The 14,911-nt window shown below is 35.4% G+C and overlaps 1 protein-coding gene across 1 annotated transcript in view; it reads left to right on the top strand.

Moving 5' to 3' along the window:
• Positions 1–14,911, top strand: part of Trhde (thyrotropin releasing hormone degrading enzyme) — a 407,391-nt gene that overhangs the window by 222,910 nt on the left and 169,570 nt on the right. Inside the window, exon 6 of the mRNA XM_006988963.4 lies at positions 12,723–12,860. Coding sequence (XP_006989025.1) covers positions 12,723–12,860 — 138 coding nt within the window. The remainder of the gene's footprint in view (positions 1–12,722; positions 12,861–14,911) is intronic.

Genomic DNA, 14,911 nt, shown 5'->3' with positions numbered 1-14,911 from the left:
ATCTTCTTTAATGGCTGAAATTTATTTTGCTACAATAACTGCTTCATTTAGATGTTGAATTTCTCTCTGCTCAGATAGACTGTTTCTGAATCTTGATTTTTCTCTAGACTTGTCAACTTTGCCTAGAAGAGTAGCAGATATTTTAAAATATATTTCTTTTTGAAAGCAAATAACAATTTGTTTTTTTTTATTTTCTTTTTGTCTTGTGGTAGTATTGAAGTGGATATACTTTGATTTAAATATTATATATTCTTTCAATTTTCTGATTAAATCCAAGTTAGACTGGTTGTCCTTTCTGAGCAAAATGTGACATTAATGGTATTCTGTTTCCACACATGCCCTGTATTGGTCCAGTTTTAAGTACCTGGAATGTGATGTACTTCAGATAATGACTAATTAAAACCTAAAACTTTTTATGCAAAGTTTATTGCTTTCCCTTCAAAACAACAGGAGAATTTTCTATAAATTTCTGACTTCTTTTGTGAGCTGACAGGTCATATTAGTTATCATGACTGAAAATAATTTGACTCCACACAAGATAATATATTTTGTTTTCTTGCCAACTATTAAGCTTACTTCTGGTTACTAAAGAGATGAAAGATTTCAAAGGATTAGCCTGGATTGCCTCATTATTTCACTATAATAAAGCTTTATTGGATGATATTTTTGTTCTTTCTCTGTTAGCATCAGGGAGTGTTCAAGTAAGGATTAAGTAATGAAGTCCTTCTGACTTCGCAAAACTCTTCCACCAGCTAAGCCAGATTATTATTTTTTTTTGTTTTACCATACTTATGTTATACTTATAGTTTCTAACAATGAGATTGAATAACTTTCTACCCATTCCCATTATTTGCTCCTTATTTGTTACGTGATCATGTTTCTCCATTTTCAAATCACTTATGAGGTCCATGCTGCTTAATTGTGTGAAGATAGTGTGAAGAATAAAAGAATTATGGTTTATACTGTTATTACTTTTACTAACATTTCTCGTACTACTAGGCACTTAAGTATAATGATATTATTTTTAAGGTCCAAAACTGGCTTCTGATGCCGTCTATTGTCAATCACATAACAAAATATCAGGTGCTTGCAGGAGATTAATTCACATAACATTTGAATATATACACTCCATTTTTTGAATGACTTTGGGACACTAATACTTTGGTAGTTTTGCTTGTTAAAAATGTGTTTCTAGTCTAGATTTGCATTTTGAGGAAGGAAAGTTTGCCAACTACAAAATGGGTGTATTGTGGATACAGTGGTGCAGTGGTCTGAGACACAGTAATTTATCTGATTTGATTAAGTTTATCTTCTCTCAGGACCTGTGTTCTGAAGTTGTTTAATACCCCTTATTAAATTTCGCAAACTTTTTATCTTAACCAGAAAAATAAATTCTCCTCTTGCCATACTACTGTAATTTTTCTGAGGTAAGTGTCTCAACAAACTGACCACGAATATCCCAAATGCTGGGCCTAAAGGACGAAAATCTGCCACTTAAAATCCATTAATATAATCAGTAAGACTTTTGTTACAGATTTAAGATGATTTGGATCATTATTTATTTCACAAATTCAAATAACAAAATAAAGTAGTCACTGGGTAATCATATTAATAATGTCTGGGTGTTGATTAGCTCATCTTTAAAGTTACTCCAGACTTGAATGGTGAGAAATCTTCCCTTAGAATTCAAACAGAAATGGAATATATTTAAAATAGGTACCTAATATATATATATACTAAAATACCCTTAATTACATTCTGTCAATCAAACATTAAAGCATCTCAGTGTGCCCGCTATTTACATCTAAAAATACTAGATAATCTTTATAACAAATCTGAGAAAACAGCTATTCTTTTTTAAATTTGATTGACAAATTTTATTTTATTGATTTGTCTTTTCAGTTGGTCAAAAATTAAGCATAAAGGAAAATATTTTTTCATGGCCAATGATAGGATTGTTAAAACATGATAGAGATATTACCTTGATAGAGAGAAATGATACAGAGAAATGTGTAATTTATGTGAAAGGTCTCAATGGAAGTGACACTCTAGAAGAGTAGAAATGAGTTGATGCCAACTCAGAAAGGACAGAAAATAAATCTTCCTTACTAGACAGTATGCTTCTTCAGGGTAGAGATTGCTATTTCATTGTAGTTTTCAGCATTTAACTCTAAGTGTCATGGATATGAGGTGTTCAATAGTAAAAGTGTGCCGCACATATAATAGGCAACTGTGAACTAAACATCAACAGAAAATTAATGAAATCCTGCAACAAATTCTCTCCTTGTATCATGAGTGCATTTATTGAACTATGAGAGGATACTGAAATTAGAAATAGATTAGATTTGAATAAATACACTGCCTGCCTGTTTGACAGAAAACAGAGAAAGTTGTCAAGAAATTCACACATTCATGTTTAGAGAGGGTTATATTACATAATAGGGCATATGGAGACTATTCACAGTGAATTAGACAGATTGTTAGAATAAAAAATATTAGATAACATGTTCATAAATTGTTACCATGACTGACATTGGAAGCATACTCAGAACCATCCTGTAAAACTCTGGATTACCATAATTAATGAAAATATGAGCGATGGAAGCATATGCTTGGGGGGATCAGGAAAGGTTTTTATATAATCTGTATTTTTTTAACTTTTCAAATGCAGTAACTTTATTAATTCTTTAAACTTTAGTTTTGAGATTATAATATTATTACATTTCCCCTTTCCATTTTCTCACTGTAAGCCCTCCCAAATATCCCTTCCCATTCTCCTTCAAGATCATGGCCTCTTCAGCATCAGCAATACCTGCTTGATTCTCGCACATTTTCACATTCAGCTGCCTGTACAAGATGTTCAGAGTTGGCTCCCCCTCAGCTATAGCTTGTTATGTGCTGGCACTGAGAAAACACTTTTCAGAAGTGGACTCAATAATGGTGGTTCCTCCTCCTTCTCCTTCTCTTCCTCCTCCTCTTCCTCCTCCTTCTCTTCCTTCCTCCTCCTCCTTTGTAGTCATCTTCTTTTCTCTTTCTCCTTCCTCCTCCTCCTTTTATTATTATTGTTATTATTAAGTTTTACATCCCGACCACAGTTCCCCCCACCTTCTCTTTCCATTCCCTCCCCAGCCTCCCCTTTGCACCCCCCCATCCACTCCTCTTCCAACTCTATTCAGAAAAGGCATGCCTCCCCTGGATATGAAACATGGAATATCAAGTTGCAGTAAGACTAGGTACCTCCCCTCATATTAAGGCTGGACAAGGCAACCCAGTATGAGGAAGAGGGTCCCCAAAGCAGTCAAGAGTCAGAGACAGCACCTGCCCCCACTGTTAGGAGTTCCACAAGAAGACCAAAATATACAACTGTAACAAATATGCAGAGGGCTCCCTGGTTGTCCATTTAGTCTCCGTGAGCCCTATGAGCCCAGGTTAGTTGATTCTGTGGGATTTCTTGAGATGTCATTGATCCCTCTGACTCCTACAATTCTTCCCCCTCTTCAGTAGGATTCCCAGAGCTGTGGCTGTGGGTCTCTGCATCTAATTTAGTCATGAAAGGCTTCTGGAGAGTAGCTAAGGCTTGACTCTTGTGTGGCAGGGCCTGAAATACCTGAAGAGAGGCCAAGGGGAGGCCATTGGTGAAGGTGTAGCCTCAGTTGAGGTGGAGATATCAGGATATTAGAGAAACCACTATCATGAGAAGACAGCCAAAGGCAGAAGTAGGTGTTTGTTGGAGCTGAATGGGCTTAGAGATAAGCTATGTGTGTCATGGGCAGCAAAGCAGGAGAAATGGCTAGACCATTTGGAAAGTAGAAGATTCTGAATTTTGGATGTTAGATCTTAAGTTATTTATATGATTGGATTTGGGTTTTTGGTTTGATCTGATTGTGACTAACATTTGTTCCCTTCTGAAGTAGGAATGTAGGTAACCTATTATTTATTTATTTATTTATTTATTTATTTATTTATTTATTTATTTATTTATTTATTTATTTATAATTTGCTAGAGTGCAACTCGAGTGACTTTGATTTACAGCCGGATATTGGATTTTTAAAGATAATTTGGACTTTTAAAGTATGAAAATTTAAAGACAGGGACTTGGTACAATACAATGGTGTTTGTATTGTGAAAATAAGATGTTAATATGAGATGTAGGACATGAATAAGAAAAGGAAGCTTATGGTTTATGTTTTAATAAAAGATATTTGCATTTCATATTGAAAAAAAATCATAGGGTTGTGATATTGTGTTCCCCAAAATATTGTGCACCCTAATAAACTTATCTGGGGTCAGAGAACAGAACAGCCACTAAATAGATATAGAGGCCAGAAAACGCTGGCACACACACCTTTAATCCTAGCATTCCAGAGGCAGAGATCCTTCTGGATCTCTGTAAGTTCAAAGCCACACTGGAAACAGCCAGGCATGGTAACAAGAGCCTTTAATACCAGGAAGTGATGGCAGGAAGCAGAAAGGTATTTAAGGCATGAGGACAAGGAAATAGAGCCTGGGTATGCTGTTAGACTTTTAGCAGCAGTTCAGCTGAGACCCATTCAGATGAGGACACAGAGGCTTCCAGTTTGAGGAAACAGGATCAGCTGAGGAATTGGCAAGGTGAGTTTAGCTGTGGCTTGTTCTGCTTCTCTGATCTTTCAGGGTTCACCAGGGTTCACGCCCAGGTGGCTCCAGGTTTGTTTTTATTAATAAGACCTTCTGGGATTTGTGCCACATCATGGCCTCTATTTTCACTCTTAATTTGTAGTTTTCAACTCATTATGTAGCTAAGGCTAGCCTGAAATTCTCGAGTGGCCTGACAGTACTTTTCAAGTGATGGGATTACAGGATGCGCTGGGCAATATTGCTATATCGTAATAGTTCCTGGGCACATCTGCAGATGATTCACGGTTTGGTTATATACAATTCAGCATGTCTTGTGTCACATCCTGCCTTTCCCCCTTTGCCACATCAAGCCATGGATAAAATGAAACATGACACATTCAGCTTGGATGTTAAAACAAGATATCAGGCAGTTGAGGATACAATCTCTGGAGAGTAACAATTTAACTCACTTCCTCTGAGTTAGTCATGTTTGAGAGTATCATTGCTCATAAAGACATGTGCTAGCATTTATCCAGGATTTTGAGAGGTCTGTGAAATCTTCAGAGATATTTTTATGGAACTAAAACTTTGCTTTTAGTATATTCATTGGTTAGGATTTCTTAGGGATTTCAATTGAGAAAATGTAGTTGATAGTAGAAAATACATTGAACATAGAATTTCAATTATTAGTTGGAAGGTTTATGTGAAATCACAAAATAATGTTACATCAGTAGAGAGCTACCTGGAGCCTCGTATGTGGGTGGTGCTTTCTGCAGAAGGTTATAGAAACAAATATGGAGCTAAATGTTTCGGCTGAATGCTTGGTTCATTGTAGGCATTGATGGTGATTATTTTTTCAATTATTCTTCAACACCTGCTATACGTGTGTGTGTGTGTGTGTGTGTGTGTGTGTGTGTGTGTGTTTGTATAAGTTTGACTTCAATACAAATGAGCTGCTTTAAGAAGCTGCACATGAAAATGATTATTAACATCTTGGGTGCATGTATTTTAAACACCAGCTTTTGAAATGTTAATTTTGAAGTATATTGTTATATGAAAATGGCATTTGTTTCCACTTGCTCTTTATTTTTATTCTGTCTATCAGATGATTTGGCAGTGAGTAAAATATTAACTACTCAGTTAAATGGTGTTAAAATTTTTACAAGTAAGTCTAGCTCCTTCAACTAGAGAGCTTAAAATACTCTTAGAACTATGAAAAAAACAGAATGACGCCATAAAACATATTAAGTTATTTCAATGTTATAAGATTTCAACTTCAAGTAATTTTCAATTTTCACAAAGAAGACATTGTGTTATAAATTTACAAAACATGACAACTGTAATGTTAGCCATTTCATGTGTACAAAATGTTATTTTCCTCCAACATATTTACTTTTATAGTTTGAATTACTGATCTTATTCTTGAATTACTGCTTTTAACCTCTGTCATGATTTGAATAGGTCATGAAAAACAAGAGTAAAATGTCTAACTCTACAATACTAGATGTGCTAGTAGTCCTCATTAAAACATCTTATAAAGTAATAGCAACAGGTTAATGTTGACTCGTGGGGTTTTGTTTAACCTGGGAAATGTTAGAAGTCTTTATCATGTGGGAGTTCAGATTCCAGAGTTATAAAAATGCGATATATCTCATTTCTTCTCTTCATGGTGGTTATAGTTGAAACAGCATGGTCACAGATATTAAAAGCAATTTAACTTGTAACTTGCATTCTACTTCCCATTCCTATAAAACTCTATCCCACTAATACTGTCTCATGGTAGGATATCGACCGTGGAGACGCCTATCTGTCTTCTATACTGTAAAATGCATTGCTGGGAGGTGGGAATTGTGTCTTGGTTGTATTTCCCCCGGGGCATAACACAGAACCTTCCATGAGGCAGACAGTAAATACACAGAATTGCAATGTGCTACTTTTATCATTCTAACTAGACATTCTCATTGGATTGAATCCAAAGGGTAGACACCTCTACTTATCTCTATAAAAAAGAGGATTGTGAACATTCAAAATTTGAAACAGGAGCTGCTTTGCCTAAATGGATAAAATTAGCATAAAAGTGAAATAATTGAACCCACTTGGATATTTTTATTTTATATGTACATCCATGCCCATAGTTTTGTGTATGACTACAACTAATTCACATGTGGGGTTTCAAAATAAATATTTTATTTGACCAACCTTGCTTACCAAAGAATGAGGCTAAATTTCATGAAATAATTGGAATAGTATTTTGGGGTCACAAAAACAAGGCCCATATTGTGTTCTCTTTCTTCTCAGTTGTGCAGTATTTTTCTGTTTCTCTTTCTTATTGCTCATTGCTCTAGTCCAACAACTCACTGCTCTCCAGACTTCTCCAAGTACGGGTCCCACAACATCATGCAACTGCATCTTCTAAGAATCCTTCATGATTTCAATCTTGAGTGCCTCTCTATTATCACTTGGGATTTGCACCCCAACCTGCACCATAAACACCTCTTTGTGTAGGACCCTCCAAGAACTATGTTGAAAACTTTCCTTGACTTTTCACAAATTCCCTTTTTGCCCCAAATGTCCTTTGCTGTCGTTTATTCCTCGAATACCTAAATGATTCTTAAAAAATTCAATTTAAACCCTTGCTTAGAAGCTTTTCCGGCCTCCCTCAGGCATAAGAAATCACATCCTTCTCACTGCAGGCATTCTCTGTCCTGAACCTGAGCCCACTCCCATATTCGCATATAACAGATTGTGTTTTAATACCGGCTTTCATCTTTGCCTCTCTTTCTACTACTATGAAGTCTTTGAATGTAGAATCCATTGCTCTTTCTATCCTTAGAACCAAGCATGCCATCTGGGATCTAGCAGGTGCTTAACAAATATATGTAGAACTAATTCACTCATTTCATCTTCACAGCTGCACATGTTAATGAGTGAGGATGCCAAGGTCTCAAAAGTTTATGTGGTCTCCAAAGGTTGTATGGCCAGTGAAAGGCAGGTGTTCACGTCCGGTGTAGGACTCTTGTGTCACCAGCCAGTCTTTTCTTATCAAAAGAATCAATTATGTTCAGATCAACCTTCTAGTGGATAATTGAATATTTGTCACTGATTGGATGCAACTCATGTCTGCCTTGAGATGTTTTTCCAGCTTTCTCTATGCCTATGAATATTTCACCACTCCTTGAGTTCTCATAGCCTTATACTTCATCTGCCTTGTCTTTGGTTTGATATACCAGTCTCTGATCTCTACTTAGAGGTTTTTCTCTGCTTTTCCTTTATCTGTTTTTTCCCCCTTGGTGACAGATTCAAAGCATGTGACTAATATTGCACCCTCTTTACGTTCCTCAGCCTTTCTGTAGGAAGTTGCCAATAGCTTTAACTTTACTTCTTGCTTGACAGTCCATGTTCAGCAACTGTGTCTAGATGTAGCAGGAATCTTAAAAGCTCTTATTAATAAGATCAAACCTGAGTCAGCTATTGGAGTGAACTGGAAGATCAGAGAACCCGAACAAGCCGCAGCTACCTCACCTCGCTGGATCCTCAGCTGGTCTTGTTTCCTCAGACTGGAGGCCTCTGAGTCCTCATCCAGAATGGGTCTCAGCTGAACTGCTGCTCAAAAGCCTGAATGCTTAACCAGGCCAAATGCTTCTAGTTTCTGGTCCTCATGCCTTATATACCTTTCTGCTTTCTACCACCACTCCCTGGGATTAAAGGCTCGCTTTCTGGGATTAAAGGCATGAGTCACCATGTTTGGCTGTTTCCTTGAACACACCGATTTCTGCCTCTGGAATTCTAGGATTAAAGGCGTGTGCTACCACTGCCTATCCTAAGTATCTAGTGGCTATTCTGTTCTCTGACCTCACATAAGTTTATTAGGGTACACAATATTTTGGTGAACACAATACCACCACAAACACCCATCTCCTCATCTAACCCCTCAGACTTGACATGTCCAGTCAGAAGCCACTTTGGAGTACTAAACACTATATTTTCTTAGATATTTAATGATGTGTTAAGAGTTCTTAACTTCCTTTACATACACAGCCAAAAACCCATCTATGAGCTGCTGATGTTATAAAAACCGATTTTAGAAGTGAATTCTGAGGCTCTGTTTATATTATTTAACAACTATACATTGTCAAAAGATAATTTAGTTTTTTCTCTTTTTTGTGCATTTCAAATTCTATTTATAATTATTTTTTATTATTTTATAATTTAATTTAATTTTACATATCAGCCATGGATTCCCCTGTCCTCCCCCTTCTCGCCACCCCCCCACCTTCGCCCCAGCCCACCCCCTATTCCCATCTCCTCCAGGGTAAAGACTCCTTTCTCTTAGACCCAGGTCGTTACTTGCAGTTGTTTGCAAAACTCTCTGTGCATGCTCATAGGTGCTTTTCTTCATCATGTGTAAACTTATTTTTTTTTTAGCATGTTGTCCAAACTACATTTTTTTAAACTTTTTTTGTTAATAATCTTCAACTTTTTCTTTTAAGTCATATTAATGCTACAAAGCCATAATAGTTATTTCAAAGCACGGGAAATGCTTAAAATATCTCCCCCGTCCACCTCTGCTCCACCATTGAATTGTCCTCAGACACCACTACCACTCCTACTCTTAAGATAGTGGTCACTTCCTGTCTCTCAGCTCTATTAGCCATCTTGTATACCACAGCTACAGTGCTACATTTATTACGTCATGATGCCTGTTACTGCCCATTTATTGACACCAAACTCTTCGACCCGATAATTGAAGATTCGAGTGATGTGGCTTTTTTTAATTGCATGCTTACTCTGCCCTGGATTTGCCCCTTTCTAGCTGCTTCCCCTCTCATCTATCAGCCACTTACTTAGATGCTGTTTCTTCTGTTAAACCTTCCTAAACTAATCAATCATTTCATCCTCTGAGTTTCATAGCACCCATTGCAATATAATAATTGTGCTGTGTGTCTGTCTATTGTAGTTTCTTATTCTTGAGTGCAAGATTAGGAAGTTCAAGTATAATCATCCATTTATTCCACCAAGGCAGTATAATATCTAGCATGGAGTAGGAATTTAATAGATATTTATTGAAGAAGTAAATGGGCAAGTAAAATAATGGCTTCGTGGTTTTCGGGAACAATTCTGCAGTTACCTATGTTTTATTTTTATGAAATGTCTTTGTAAATCTCTCAAGTTCATATCACACACATACATACACACACACACACACACTAGTGGGAAAAGTAATATCTACATTAAGGCTGTGGAATTTGTGGTTACTGTTAACACTGAACTTCTTTTTAAAAGATTTTAAAGTGCCCCATCTTCCTTTATGTGCTACCTTTTAAAAGTGGTAGATTACAAATCATACTAGCCTTAAATATGTGACTAAAATAAAAATCAGGTGTTACATATTCACTGAGTATACTCTACAGACACCTCACAACACACACATGCACACACATTGTAAGTTATATATTTAAGTCAGGTTCTTTTCTATCTCTTTAAAGAAAGTCCCCAAAGATAAGTCAATTATTGTATAACTTTCCCAAAAATCACTTTGGCAACTTTAATCTGTAAAATAAAACTAGTATTTCGTTCACTGTGGCCAACTCTTTTATTTTACCACTTACCTAATTTTATACAAATGGCTCCTTTTACTTCAGTTTTTAACATTCATAGCTCCAGATAAATGGTAGGAAATTAACTAATACTAGGTAAGATGGCTGTTGTTACTGTAAGGACTATTGGTCTTGATAATAATATAGGCTTTAGCCAGATAGTTTCTTACTTTGTAGTGATGCAGGTGTTTATTGAAAAGTAAAATACAGTGCCCTTTCTCCCGTGAGGTGTTTGTAGTACTGTCAAATTGAGTTTGCCTCTGGCTAGAATTTTCTTTCTTTTTCTTTTTTTCCTCATCGATAAAATGTATTCTGTCTTCTGTGTGTTGTATGTGTTCCCTCACCAGGAACACAGGTCCCAATCTATTTTTGAACACAAGTCTTTTTTTGCATTTTTAATACCATTTTTTTCAACGACGCAGAAGATAAATCATTTGCCAATGACTTACCCATACTGCAGTTAAATAATTGTAATTGAAATTATATTAACTAGACCAAGATTTAGTTTTGCTTCCTTGCAGAATCACAATCACTCTTTGAAGAATCTGTTGTTATTTTGTCTTCTGAATGACATCACATCTTTAATTGAAAATTTTGAAATATCAAAGCATTCATTAGACAAGCTGAAATAGAAACATTCATTTCATAATTTTTACTCCTTGTCTAATATCATTAATTTTAACATGCATTATAAATTTGAATGAATGAAAATCTTAGCTGCTTAATCACAAAATGTATAGGTATATTTTGGATCTGCTGAATGATTTCTTTGCCTTGGTCATTTCTTTAAAGTATTATTATTGCTTTTAATGGACCACCTTCTGTCCCAACATTAATCAACAGGTTCAATGGTATGTCTTTGTTGTAAAGCAGAAGCTAATTTTAGAGAAAATATGCAATTGACTTATGTTGCATTTATCACGTAGTTCAGGAGGAATTTGAACTCTCTACCTATGGTCTTACAGGGTCAGGATCAGACTTCTGGGACTCAGAGCTAGGTTGCTCTAATCTTTACTGTGTAATGTTCTTTGATGGGTAACAGACAATCATTGTGGAAGTCTTAGAAGATAACTAGAGACACTAGATATATAAACTATAGACAATTTAAACACCATTAGATAAATGACATTATAGATATACTTAATTAATTAATTAAATTACTGATTCCATGGACTAAATCATTGATCAAGTGAAGAGGAACAGATCCATTTTTTCAAAAATAGATTTGAACACACACACACACACACACACACACACACACACACACACACACACCCGTGCTCAGTTAACTTTTCTTTCTAAGGCGTAGTCCTTCTTTCCTTCTTTGTTTCCACTTCTTTAAGTCTGGGGATTGGTGTACTCTCAGCTGGAAATTACAACTCAATCCAAAATTACACAGTGTTTATCTGATTTCTCAAAATGAACAGACTGTCGGACTGAGTTCAGAATTAGAGAGAGCAATTTAAGCATTGGAGTCTTTAATCTCAGTAATGATACTCCTCAGTTCTTAGCTATCCAGGGGGTTGTTTAGGCTTCTTATCTTTTGCGACTTACTTTTCCTCCCTCCTTCCCTCCATCAATGAAGACAGGTCGCCAGGAGGACTAATAGCCAGCAACAGCAGCAGGTTTTTTTTTTGTTTTTTTTTTTAACAGAATCCAAGCTGTTTCTTTAAAGCAGACTTTCTTAAAACAAAAACAACCAAAAGTACTGTTCTTTACAGTTCACTTTTTAAAGCAACTGGTCTGCTTTTATTAGAGAAATACCACATGTGGTGAATAGAAGGTTCATGTTTCTGGTTGTTTTCAGTACTTTGTGGTGATGGATTATTAAGACTGGGTGATCTCTACATTATGGCCTTTAATCTAAATTTGTATGTACATCTACATGCATTGTAGTTGGATGAAAACAATGATTTTACTATGTGTTTTACTCTCCCGATTGACTTTCCTTCCTTCCTTCCTTCCTTCCTTCCTTCCTTCCTTCCTTCCTTCCTTCCTTCCTTTCTTTCTTTCTTTCTTTCTTTCTTTCTTTCTTTTTTTTTTTAAAGAATGTGTGTTGTGGGATGGAGGAGCAAGCAAACAGAGCTTCACCTGTTCTAATGTGACTAGGTATAGTGGTTTAAATAGATAATATTCTTGTACTGACCTGACATGAAAACGTTATTTGAGACTGGAATTGTTGTCTACACATTGTAGAAGACACAGACAAGCCTGTATCTTATCATTGTCATATGTGTCCACTCTTCAGACTTGCTTTGTGCACTGGTAAAACAGTTGGCTGTTCTTATTACTTAGGGCTTACAGTAGCCTATTGATTTTGTTTCATGTTATGTTTAAATCAACTGTCTTTATTTTATACTATCCTAAGGGGCTATTTTATTTACTGAGTTTCCTTTAGATCTGAAGTCTCCCCATGTAAGATGGATGAGCACCATCAGTTAAGTGACACCCATGCTGTTGATGTTGTCTGGCAGATTCTGCCATAACTATGAATCACCTATAATATTATCCCATCTACTGTGTTACAGGAAAAGCAGAGATTTCTGACAGATGTTCTGCATGAAGTGATGCTGCTTGACGGGTTGGCCAGTTCCCATCCGGTGTCACAGGAAGTGATACGGGCAACAGATATTGACAAGGTGTTTGACTGGATCGCATACAAAAAGGTGGGATAGAAAAGAGGCACATGCCAACGAGATATTTCACTATTGGGATAGACAGCCTATTTCATGCTAGAAGTTTTATATTTTTCTATTCTTTCTAGCAAATGAAAATTGATTGTAAGTAGGAAAGGTGTTACTATGTTCATGTCATTCCCGTGAACAGGACTTTGCTTTATAAATGAATAAAATGGAAATGAATGTTTGCCAAACACTGCATGGAAATATTCAAAGTATTGATGAATAAATGTTTGGGAACTTCATTTGAAATTGCTGTACAAATGGTGTTATGTAAATGTCAGATTTTAGTATTAAGAATGTTGACCTAACTAGTGACAAATTCTTTCTGCTAGTGCCCCTTAAATAATTGATTGGCTGATGCAAATGGGTCTATGTAGTAACAGAACACATACATTTAACAAATAATTTGTAAAGGAGTTTTGTGGGAACTGGGCATGCTTCCTGGTTGATATGGCAAAGCAAATAAAAATTAGAAGCTTTTGAATGAGTCAGGAAAACTTTGAATCAGTGACTAGTTATAAAGTTTAGGTAGATTTCAGTCTTTTCCACTGTTACAAGGATTAGGATTTATCCTTTATCTCTATCCATTGATTTAATTTTTACAGGAGGATGTATGTCTTAGCCTTGACATATAGTAGTCATTTAATAGTCACAATGTGGGTAAAGACTCATCTCATTTTAGTATAAGTTGAATTATACTTATTGGGATTTCTATGTAGTTTTCATTGATTCAATAATGCCATGAGCTTTAAAAAATTACTAAAGTGACCTTGTATATAAATATATTTGTTTGTAATAACTAGAGATAAAAATAATTTATCAGAAGTCCTTGGTATGCTGATAATGCTAATATAGATACTTGGTTTGGTGCTCAGTAATGACTCTCTAAATGACTGCTAATTAGTAATGAAGGCAATAGTATATAAAGACATTTTGTTAATAGAAAATGTCATTGCATTTGATCAAGTAGAGAGTTTCTGATATTTTTAGGAGTAATATCATTTAGGCTTATGATATATTTATCATGCTTATATTAATTTTGTATGTGATGGGTTTTGGCTGTGTTTGGTTTGCTATATATTCAATTTATTTGATGATAGTAATGTTTTAGATATAATCTAGAAAATTCTTTATTAAGACATTCCAAACTGATAGTAATATTTCTAGCTATTTTTCCCACTCTTGATTCTAAAAGGCTGTTTGTAAATACTAGATTTACTTTAATATGATTAAAATCATGACAATATTATTTTGATCAAATGTAATATCAGTGTACCTTTATATGGAACATCTAATCCTTATTCCATAGAATTGCAGAGTGTCAAGATGATTAAAGAGGGCTAAAAATAGAAACAGTAGTAAGTCTGAATAATATATGGCAATTTTCCTTCAACTCTGTTTACATTTTGGCAAAGAGGCATGCTATTTTACTGAAATGAAAAATCAGCCACCTGTGGTGAGGTTCTCAGACCACCATTGAGATAGTTTCTGATGAACGTTTTTAGAGCTGTATATTATTATGTTTCAAACATTAGTAAAAATGTAGCCTTTGCTCTGATATTTGAAGTGCCATTGTTGTACAATAAACGGTACCTGTTTAGAAGGTACAGTTTGATAGATGCTAACAAATATAGGCAGTGAGGATACCATAGCAATCATGTAAATAATATATATGTATATATCACTATAAGCTCATCTCAAGCCCATTTTAAATCCTGCCTTATCCACGCTGATCATCTTTACTATGTATTAGTTTGTATTTTGATAGTTTTATAGAAACAATATATATATATATATGTATATACATACATACTTCAATTTTCCTTCTTTCATTCATTATATTTATCTCAAGATACATACACATTGACAATTTATAGGTATGTAAACAATTTGTTTATTTACTTCGCTAGACATCTGAATAGTTGCTGGGTTTGGTTATTGAAAATATTACTGCCCATGGCTCTCTGCAAAACCTCAGACATCTTTACTAGCTGCAGAATCTCCATGCCCCATCTTGTAGACAAATTTCTAAACAG

Source organism: Peromyscus maniculatus, chromosome 18, assembly GCF_049852395.1.
Source record: "Peromyscus maniculatus bairdii isolate BWxNUB_F1_BW_parent chromosome 18, HU_Pman_BW_mat_3.1, whole genome shotgun sequence".
NCBI classification, from domain to species: Eukaryota; Metazoa; Chordata; class Mammalia; order Rodentia; family Cricetidae; genus Peromyscus; species Peromyscus maniculatus.
Note: the sequence above shows the minus strand (reverse complement) of the source record. Positions and strands in the feature narration are given on the sequence as shown.